The sequence below is a fragment of the Myxocyprinus asiaticus genome, chromosome 46, assembly GCF_019703515.2.
Source record: "Myxocyprinus asiaticus isolate MX2 ecotype Aquarium Trade chromosome 46, UBuf_Myxa_2, whole genome shotgun sequence".
NCBI lineage: Eukaryota > Metazoa > Chordata > Actinopteri > Cypriniformes > Catostomidae > Myxocyprinus > Myxocyprinus asiaticus.
In genome coordinates, this window is record NC_059389.1 from 1,925,619 (window position 1) to 1,936,989 (window position 11,371).

Genomic DNA, 11,371 nt, shown 5'->3' on the forward strand with positions numbered 1-11,371 from the left:
TTCAGGAATCAGACTAAACTAGTCACGCTTTTTGTTTCTGATTCAGAAGAATCGGTTCATAAGAGTCATTTGTTCGGGAATCAGACTACACTGGTTGCGCACGTTTAGTTACTGATTCAAAATAACCGGTTCATAAGAGTCATTTGTTCTGGAATCAGACTACACTGGTCACACTTTTAGTTATCTGATTCAAAAGAATCGGTTCATAAGAGTCATTTGTTCAGGAATCAGAATACACTGGTCACACTTTTTGTTATTGATTCAAAATAACTGGTTCATAAGAGTCATTTGTTCTGGAATCAGACTACACTGGTCACGCTTTTTGTTTCTGATTCAAAAGAATCGGTTCATAAGAGTCATTTGTTCGGGAATCAGACTACACTGGTTGCGCAGTTTGTTATTGATTCAAAATAACCGGTTCATAAGAGTAATTTGTTCTGGAATCAGACTACACTTGTCACGCTTTTTGTTTCTGATTCAAAAGAATCGGTTCATAAGAGTCATTTGTTCTGGAATCAGACTACACTGGTTGCGCAGTTTGTTATTGATTCAAAATAACCGGTTCATAAGAGTCATTTGTTCGGGAATCAGACTACACTGGTAGCACTCTATGATTATGATTCAAAATTTTTTTTTTTGCATTTTCAGAATTTTTCAATCTAATTTGCTTTATTTATTATTCAATTTTACAATTAAGGATGTCCCCAAATATCCTCAAAGGGAGGTTTTTGTCAAATTTAACTCATTTTTAAACTAAAACTATAGCCTAGTATGTACATACACACACACACTACACACACACACACATTTACCTACCTATCTAAATGACAACATTATGATGACATCATAATAATAATGACAGCAGATTAACCCTAACCGTACCTCTAAATGAAAACACAACACAAACATTTTTATCTTTGAGGATGCTCCCAAAAGAATGTTGTCAGATTTAGCTCATTTTCAGAGACAATTTTATCTCCAAAGTAAACACACATTGCACATTACCTCTAGGCAGTTTCTCTAGATAAAACATCTATAGTTGTGCTAATTGCATTAACTCTGACATCTAATAAATCCACTTTATCCTAAATCAACCCGTTCCTTCCTCTCTTTAACTCCTCTGTTGATACAGCACTCTAGTAATATTAAAACCAAACTACACAGGTAGTTTTTTCCCACACATGTCATGAAACAAACTTTAATGAGGTCTTGAGCTAAAATAAGACGCTTGATGCTGCCCATTAATGACCAAGATCTTCTGAAGTACTTTTAATGGTCATCGTAATGAGAGAGTTAGTGATCAGAAGATCTCATTAAAGAAGATGTTCTTACTTCTCAGCTGGGTTTGGGTCGAGACGGCTGATGTTTGATTGGGAAGAACAAATCCAGACGCAGGAATCAAGATATTCTCTTTACTCTTAAAGAAGAAATCGACTGTGTCCAGTTGGTGGTTCTTCAGTCCGGCCTGAAATAAAGATTCAACCAAAAAGATTATTATAAAATTGACCGTTCCAACTCTGAAATCTTAATGGGAGGTAAATAGAGTGCAACCGTCTTGAGTATTTAAGTATTTTTCCCACAAATTTTTTTCCATAGGGATTTCATAAAATCCTTCATAAAAGAGTTGTAAGCCAAAAACCAAACCAAACAGCTCCAAGGTGAATCACAACATTACAAACTTTGATTCAAAGCAAAAAAGTATTTAAATATCGGACAAAAAGACAAAGATACAAGACTGTGTATATAACATCTTTCAAGAGTGAATGAACTTCAATCCCATGAAGCATTGCGAATGATGTAATCAAATGAAAAATGATGGAAAAATATAAAACTATTGATTTAAAGTTGTTGATTACAAGTATACAAACAATATATTTTAAGTTTATTGCAAAAAAGTAGTTTGAGTGCACCTTGATTGCGTCAATGACAGTGTGAGTGGGCGGAGGTGCAGAGCTCTTTTGGCGCACTTTGTTTGCTACGATTCTCTGATTGGTGGATTTCTCTTAAGGATTATGGGTAGTGTAGTTCTTCACCAGGAATTATGCTATTAAACACAATCATTTAAAAATGAAGCTGAAATAGTGCGAACAGCATATTGTTAATGTTAAAAATGTATTTGTCTGTGGAGAAAAAGAACTTGATTTTTATTCCCGGAACCAGACTTTATAAAAGTTTAGTGCTAGAATTAATACAATAAATTCAATCTTTCATCGAAAATTGCAGTCTTTTATTCATAATTGCAGTGCTTTTACCTCTGTTAAGCCTCCGCTTGACATTGCATCCATGGTAAAATCACAGTAATGCACAGCTTTACTATATAATATTTTCATAATCTTTATAGAAGAATATAGAGAACCTGCAGAGCGTGTATTGGTATTGAACAGCGCCCCCATGTGTTCAGATGGCAGAGTGAGTCGACTGTTCCGGCGGTGCCGAAAACCATCAGTCTGTTCAGTAGTTCATCCTGAGAGACACAAAACAAAACCACAGACAGACCCGACACTACAACACACAAACACATGCGCACACAAGTGCACACGCGCACAAGCACACACGCACACAAGCACACGCGCACAAGCACGCACGCGCACACACAAGCACGCACGCGCACACACACACAACCACGCACGCGCACACACACAAGCACGCACGCGCACACACACACAACCACGCACGCGCACACACACAAGCACGCACGCGCACACACACAAGCACGCACACACACACACAGCACGCACGCACACACACACAAGCACGCACGCACGCACAAGCACACACACACAAGCACGCACGCACAAGCACGCACGCACAAGCACGCACGCACAAGCACGCACACACGCACACAAGCACGCACGCACACACACACACACACACACAAGCACGCGCACACACACACACACACAAGCACGCACGCACACACACACAAGCACGCGCACACACACACACACACAAGCACGCGCACAAACACACACACACAAGCACGCACACACACACACACACACAAGCACGCGCACACACACACACACACAAGCACGCACGCACACACACACACACACAGCACGCACACACACACACACACACACACACACACAATTAATTCTACATTGAACATGCTAGCATATAGGCTACGCACTAACAAAAAAGTACCATAGTAATACCATGTTTTTTGCAGCACAATGGTGTTCTTTGAAGTATCTTGGAGTACCATGTAAAAAAGTATTTGGATATACCATTATATTACCATATGATACCATCACTGTACCACTTGGCACTTTTTCTGTGAGCTTAATCTTAAAAATGTATAAAGCTAGTTTGGTAAAACATGACCAGGTCACATTTCACCAGAAAACAAAAAAGGAACAAAATTAGAAATTATATTTTGCATAAATAAAATAAAGCCTATTTTAGTACAATTAAGATTGTTTGCATAGTAACATTACTTTTTATGACATTTAAACACATTTTCCACATCCATATTCTTATAACTGTCATGTGTACGGACATTAAAATATATTTATTTTGTTAGCATTCAATCGATACAATTTTAATCAAATTATTTACATGATGTGCCAATTAATTACTAAAATTAATGGCAATTAATTACATATATCAATATTTGTAAAGGCACCCAAATTAAGATAATTTAATATAAGTGTAAGTAATTATAAACATAATATATCATAAACAGTTTTTTTTTGTTTGCTTGTTTTGTTTTTTTATATTTTGTTAGCTGTCAATCAATTAAAATTTTTAATAAAATTAATTACATGATGTGTTGATTAAATAATCAAGTTAATTTTGATTACAGATATAAATATTTGCTAAGGAAGGGCCCTAAAAAAAGATAATTTAATATATAAAATTAATTAATTATAAACATAATATACAATTAATGATTTTTTTCTTAGCTATATTTTGTTAGCTGTAAATCAATAAAACAATTATCAAATTACATGTGTCAATTAATTAATCAAATTACTCACAATTAATCGCATATCAATATTTGCTGAGAAAAGCCCTCAAATAAAGAAATGTAAAATATAAGTTTAAAAAAATTATAAATATAACAGAAAATGAAAGTGTTTTGTTAGTTATATTTTGTTAGCTGACAAATTAATTACATGATGTGCCGATTAATTAGTCAGATTAATCACAATTAATCGCCTATATTAATGTTAACTGAGAAAGTCCCCCAAATATAGATAATTTAATGTATAAAATTAATTGATTATAAATATAATATACAATTAATGCTTTTTTCTTAGCTATATTTTGTTAGCTGTAAATCAATAAAGAAAATTATCAAATGATATGTGTCGATTAATTAATCAAATTACTCACAATTAATCGCATATCAATATTTGCTGAGAAAAGCCCTCAAATAAAGAAATATAAAATATAAGTTTAAATAATTATAAATATAACAGAAAATGAAAGTGTTTTGTTAGTTATATTTTGTTTGCTGACAAATTAATTACATGATGTGCCGATTAATTAGTCAGATTAATCGCAATTAATCGCCTATATTAATGTTAACTGATAAAGTCCCCCAAATATAGATAATTTAATGTATAATAGTTTAAATAATTATAAATAACAAATTAGTTTTTTTGGTAGTTATATTTTGTTAGCTGACGATTAAAATCACCCCCCTCCCCCGTTAATGTGTTATTTTTCAAATAATGAATCACACTAAATTAAATCGACAGCTCTAAATAATATAATTCTATCCAGTGTATTAGAACCAAAACTGATAAGGTCATAGGTCATACTGGTGTGTAATTGTCTCACCCTTCAGTAACAGACACAGGTGTTCGTCAGCGGAGTGTTTGACAGGTACAGCAGGTGTATCCGCGCGGTGGTACGTGACATTTTGCCCCTCCAGGTCCCAGTAGGCCAGAACCGTGTTTGCTTTTCCAGGGGCAAAAAACGTAACCACCACGGAGAACTCAGATACATTCAGCATCGTCGCTGTGGCCCCCTCAGGCACGTTAAAAGACGCCACAGCGCCCCCTGGCTTCACGGAGGGCTGCGCGAGTTTTGCGGCGGCCCCTGCTCGACGACACTCCACATGTGGGAAGTCTCTGTACCAGGGTGATCTGTGCGCTGGTTGGTCTGGGGCTTTACATCGGTTATACAGAGAAGACAAACGGGACTCCCATGACCTGAGGAAGTGTTCAGAGTTTTATTAAAATGTATGGACCAGTTTGTACGGTATTGTAAATTTTCAACGATTCAAAATGTAAAAAATATTTGTCATATTTACTTTAGAATACAATTCTGTATGCCAATCACACCCAAAATAATCTCGATAACAATAAATACAATTATCTTGCAGACTGTTACCTGTCCGTCTGAAACTGTGTGTCCAGTACCGACAGGCTGTGGGCGGAGCTTAACAGGCTATCTTGGTCCCATGACTCCACAGGCCTAAGAAACGGGCGACTCGGGGTCGTACTACAGCAAAGATTATCTGGAAACATCCTACAGAGGACAGAAGACCAAAGAAGTTCTAGAGGTGGACATTTGACCTTATCTAAACAAACGAGAAAGTAATGAACAGTATATTCACAATCAATGTACCGGAAATAGTCGTTGAGGTCAACGGCGAAGGCTTGGTTTTGGCGGGTGACTGTAACTGCTGTACTGAGGTCATGTGAGATGTGGAACAGACAAAAGGTCGTGAGGGGGGGAGATAAGTCTACGTCTGTTTTTCCCGTACCACAGTATGAGGGAAAATCCACCGTTGCCATGAGTTTACCGTCAGAACTGTCAAACACATCTGAGAAACAATGTTAAAGATACTTACAACAAAGAAACTGAGCTGTAGAAATCATTGTTCAAAGGTGCCTGGAATTGTTCCTGGCAGGCAGCAGATGCCCTAACCCCGCCCCCACTCGAGGCACTTTTCTCCCATTGACATGTGAAACACTTCCTGAACGCGGAAGTGTTCAACATGTGGCTCCATAGTACCGACACTTTAGAGTTGCGATATTTTTTTTACCTTGATTGGAGAAAGGTGCCTCAAGTTGTTCCTGGCAGACTATTCAGCCTAACAAGCTCCATATGGTTAGGATTAAGGATCGGGAAGGGGTTAAGGCATCCACTGCCTGCCAGGAACAATTCCAGGCACCTTTGCACAATGGGCTATTTATTTATTTTGGTGTATGTTTTGCTATAATAATGGTCTTGCCTCTATTTTAATTGGCTTATCACATTGATATTAAAAAGTTACAAATCAGAAGCTGCACACTGATGCATTTTGTCCTTTAGGGTGGCAGGCCTTCGTCTCAGGGGTAGACTAGCGAGGCACAAGGTAAAGGCATTGCACCCCCCAAGGCCCCCCTTAAGGTCAAATTATACAGTTGTCCACATTGTTGACCGCTCCGCGTACAGTATGCGTGACGCAAATTTAGTCATCAGCACAGCCGCGCCTGACCGAGCACCACCCAGATTTTCTTGTCTGCGGACGCAGTCCTCGTCTGTATGCATCGTTGACGCATGCGCCGGCCACTGACTGTACTAAAACAGTTTCACAAACCACAGTAGTGTGCATGCGTCAAAACTTTCGTATTCGACTCACGGTCAGAAAAGTATACTTTTGGGGGGCCTGGGTAGCTCAGCGTGCATTGACGCTGACTACCACACCTGGAGTCGCGAGTTCGAATCCCAGGGCATGCTGAGAGACTCCAGCCAGGTCTCCTAAGCAACCAAATTGGCCCGGTTGCTAGGGAGGGTAGAGTCACATGGGGTAACCTCCTCGTGGTCGCTATAATGTGGTTCTCGCTCTCTGTGGGGCGTGTGGTGAGTTGTGCGTGGATGCCGTGGAGAATAGCGTGAAGCCTCCACACACGAGCTACGTCTCCACGGTAACGCGCTCAACAAGCCACGTGATAAGATGCACGGATTGATGGTCTCAGATGTGGAGGCAACCTCCGCCACCCGGATTGAGGCGAGTCACTACGCCACCACGAGGACTTAGAGCGTATTGGGAATTGGGCATGCCAATTTGGGGAGAAAAGGGGAGAAAAAAGAAAAGTATACTTTGGAAGGCAACGCGGCCAGCCAGGCATGATCCGGAAAGCGTAAAAACAAAGTATACTCGGGTCTTAAAGGGGCAAAGCCCCCTGCCAGTCCTCCCTTAGACCCAGCCATGGATTCACCTAACTAGCAAATAAATATAACAACCCTCTACAATGCAAGTAAATTACTTACAGATGTGACCAAATGTATGAATATAATGACAAATTATTAAAAGATTTTTTTTGTAACATTTATATTTTGCTATGTGCCTAGTTAGAAGGTCCCCTGTATAATTAACAGCATTACCATAGAGAAAATGTCTGTCATATGTAAGCAATATTGACATTATAACTGAAAAACACCCAAATGAATCAGAATCGAACTGAGAACTTGTGAATTTTTTTAATAAACGAAGAATGAGACAAAATCATTTTTTGTGCTAATCAACATTATGCCACAAATTCTGTCAACTGAGCTTAACCTGCAACTTCTTGTTAAGAGCATCCTGTATGTTGAAGGATACACACAAGTCCGGTACTGAGCAGAATAAACAGCGTGCCGCGGCAGAGCTGATAGTCCACACACGTGTCCTGCGTCTGAAGGGGTAAACTGAGCCGACAGCAGGACAACATCTGCAGGAGTAAAGACTCGACTGTCCACCTGAGGTGCACCAGAACACATGCGTTCACCAGCAGCACACAGCAGTCATCAGTGAATGACAGCGGCTTCACGGATACCAACTCCGACATGTCTGCGCAGGAATGATATTGGTTAGAAATACAATTCGGACACTTTAAAGCAACAGTGCACCTAAAAAGGAAACTACAAATATTTCCAAACTCATATGCGGTTATTTTTTCCATGGAACACAAAAGGAGAAATTTATAAGAGATATATCGTTTTTTTATCACCATACATTTGCAATAAATGGGGTCTGAGTCCATATGACTCGTACACTATATTCCAAGTCTTCTGAAGTCATATGATAGCTTTGTGTCTAGAACAGACAGGAAATCAAGTCATTGTGAACTGTTACTATAAACTGTTGTTGTATGGAAAGAAACTAGCATGAAGATCCTTTAAAATGTCTCCTTTTGTGTTCCACAGGGAAAAATACCTGCACACTACACCATTAAATAGTTCAGGTGGACTGTTCCTTTAAATACTGACAGATATTTAAAATTCACAACCTAATGAAACATTTGAATGTGTGTTTTTTCTGCTCACCTCGGTGTTTGTCTTTAACACACTGCAGAAGAGTATCAGACGGGCTCTCACACACAAGGGTCACCTGATCATGACAATCCAGTTCATAAAGTCTCAGATTATACTGAGAATCGACTGCCAGGAGTTTTGGGTTCACATCCTGTATGGTGCGCTCTGACAGCTCTTCCCAGCAAAAACTGAAGTGCAGAGATGAACAAAATCAACGTTTTTTTAATTAATTTTTTTATTGACACATTCTGCACATCGAATCAGACATTTGAAACAAGTAGCACCAAATAGTTAAAGCTGCACTCATTTTTTGAAGCGTGTCGAAGTGGCCTACACTGACACCTAGTGGCCTGGATGCTGCATCATTAAAAAAAAACTGTAGTTTTCAGATACCAGTGCCATTGTAGAAATTCTCTATGTAAAACAGGATTAGTTTAATACATGAATGAAAGTGTCCAATAACAGGACGGTTGCTGAGATTAAGGGAGTAGTATTCCACAGGTCATGTGATCATAATATGGCCGCCCCCATGAGGCGCCCCTGCCCCATGTAGAATAAAACAGCTTTTATGAGCACATGAGCTGACATGGTTTTATTCATAGGTTTCAAAATTACTATTTATTTCTTTAGAATTAAAGCTTTTTAAATGAGGAAGTGCACCTTTGATATCCAAGTAGATTTGGGGCCACTATATGCATGCATTAATCACAACATTATACATTTACTTTCTTTAGTAAATGATAGTATGTAATATTTATTATTTTTATAGGGTCAAACTGATACTAATGACAATGAAGCAATATGTTACTTAAAATAATAATAATAAAACAAAACAATAAAAGAACAACAATTAACGTCTGTGTAAACCATATAAATGACGTCATATACATATTAACTCACGTTATGAAGGTCTCCTGCAGTGTGTGCAGTGGTGTACTGCTGTCAGAGGTGTTTCTAATGTGCAGTTTACCTGCAGCATCCAGACAGCACAGCACTGATCTGCGTTCAGCCAGTTCAGCTTTAACTGTGTCCTCAACACTTCCACAAACATCGTGATCAGACAGTAAATCCACCTCCAGCACATTCTGAACACGAGCATCACATCGGTTCAACACTTTCAACATTATGAACAAACAAACATGAACTCGACAGACGAGGAAGTGAATCAACTAAAGCCTTCACTGGTGAACATCCGGATCTGTGTGCAAGAAATACATTTTGAACGCATGAACAATTCACCTGATCAGGAATGAAACAATAAAATCCCTCTAAATAAATGAAAACATTTTCGAATATGAACCACCATGAACTAAACAAACACACAGCTGATCATCACATGTTCGTCACACGCTAAAGCCCACAGCAGACTAGACCAATCAAGCACAGCATTAATCAAACCACTTTTTAATGTCTCAAAAAATTACTTTTCCATTGACATCCCGAAAAGATATTGGAACTGAATTAGAATTTAACGATTCTAGCTCCGATTCTGATTCATTTTAACCGGCTCATTAGAGCTACTCGTTCAGGAATCGCACTATACTGGTGGCGCTGTACATTTTTGATTCACTAAAAAGATCCAGTTCATTAGAATCACTCGTTCAGATTTCTGAAAACACTGGTTGTGCTGCACGTTTTTGATTCACTAAAAAGATCCGGTTCATTAGAATCATTCGTTCAGAAATCAGACCACACAGATTGCGCTGCACATTTTTGATTCACTAAAAAGATCTGGTTCATTCGAGTCACTTGTTCACGAATCAGTCCACACTGGTTGCGCTGCACATTTTTGATTCACTAAAAGAACCGTCTCATTAGAGTAACTCATTTACTCTTTCTTACTTTACTGGTGGCACTGTATATTTTTGATTCACAAAAAAGATCCGGTTCATTAGAGTCACTCGTTCAGGAATCAGACCACACTGGTTGCGCTGCACTTTTTTTATTCACTAAAAGAATCATCTCATTAGAGTTACTCATTCAGGAATCAGACCACACTGGTTGCGCTGCACTTTTTGATTCAATAAAAGAACCATCTCATTAGAGTCACTCGTTCAGGAATCAGACCACACTGGTTGTGCTGCACTTTTTGATTCACTAAAAGAATCGTCTCATTAGTGTCACTTATTCAGGAATCAGTCCACACTGGTTGCACTGCACTTTTTGATTCAATAAAAGAACCGTCTCATTAGAGTCACTCATTTAGAGATCAGACCACACTGGTTGTGCTGCACTTTTTGATTCACTAAAAGAATCATCTCATAAGAGTCATTCATTCAGGAATCAGACCACACTGGTTGCGCTGCACTTTTTGATTCACTGAAAGAACTGTCTCAATAGAGTCACTCGTTCAGGAATCAGTCCAAATTGGTTGCGCTGCACATTTTTGATTCACTAAAAAGATCCAGTTCATTAGAGTCACTCATTCAGAAATCAGGCCACACTGGTGGCGCTGTACATTTTTGAACACTAAAAAGATCCGGTTCATTAGAGTCATTCATTCAGAAATCAGTCCACACTGGTTGCGCTGTACATTTTTGAGTCACTAAAAGAATCGTCTCATAAGAGTCACTAATTCAGGAATCAGTCCACACTGGTTGCGCTGCACTTTTTTGATTCACTAAAAAGATCCGGATCATTAGAGTCACTCATTCAGGAATCACACCACACTGGTTGAGCTGCACATTTTTATTCACAAAAACGATCTGGTTCATTAGAGTCACAGGAATCGAGCTGCATGTTTTGCACTCAGCTGTAGTTTCAGAAGCAGTTTTGAGCAGTACTGTATATCCATTCAAATATAACATTAATCATTCAGATTGGACTGGCTAAGTGCAAAGAAAATAAGTATGAAGTAAATAAGAATTGAAATGAATTTTCCCAATCAATTTTATCTTGTGTTTTTAGAGAGTATTTTGTGTGTATGTTTATTAAATAATACACAAAGACCGAATGTTATTGTATACTATGACCACTTAGTTTGTCCAAAAGCAATTAAGTATTTCTATAGAAATTAATTTGTTATTTTTGGATATAAATTTGCTAAAAAAAAATTAAAGAAAAATGACACTGTATTTTAGAACAAAACCAAAATAAATTCTGATGGTTTTGTTCGTCGCTGTTATGTTCATCC

The 11,371-nt window shown here is 38.4% G+C and overlaps 1 protein-coding gene across 1 annotated transcript in view; it reads right to left on the bottom strand.

Moving 5' to 3' along the window:
* Positions 1-9,588, bottom strand: part of spg11 (SPG11 vesicle trafficking associated, spatacsin) — a 56,286-nt gene extending 46,698 nt beyond the window's left edge. Inside the window, exons 1-8 of the mRNA XM_051689091.1 lie at positions 9,139-9,588; positions 8,251-8,426; positions 7,547-7,774; positions 5,584-5,782; positions 5,347-5,484; positions 4,792-5,165; positions 2,357-2,502; positions 1,333-1,465 (exon numbers count right to left, since the gene is read on the bottom strand). Coding sequence (XP_051545051.1) covers positions 1,333-1,465; positions 2,357-2,502; positions 4,792-5,165; positions 5,347-5,484; positions 5,584-5,782; positions 7,547-7,774; positions 8,251-8,426; positions 9,139-9,362 — 1,618 coding nt within the window. The 5' untranslated portion in view covers positions 9,363-9,588. The remainder of the gene's footprint in view (positions 1-1,332; positions 1,466-2,356; positions 2,503-4,791; positions 5,166-5,346; positions 5,485-5,583; positions 5,783-7,546; positions 7,775-8,250; positions 8,427-9,138) is intronic.
* Positions 9,589-11,371: the final 1,783 nt, after the last annotated feature.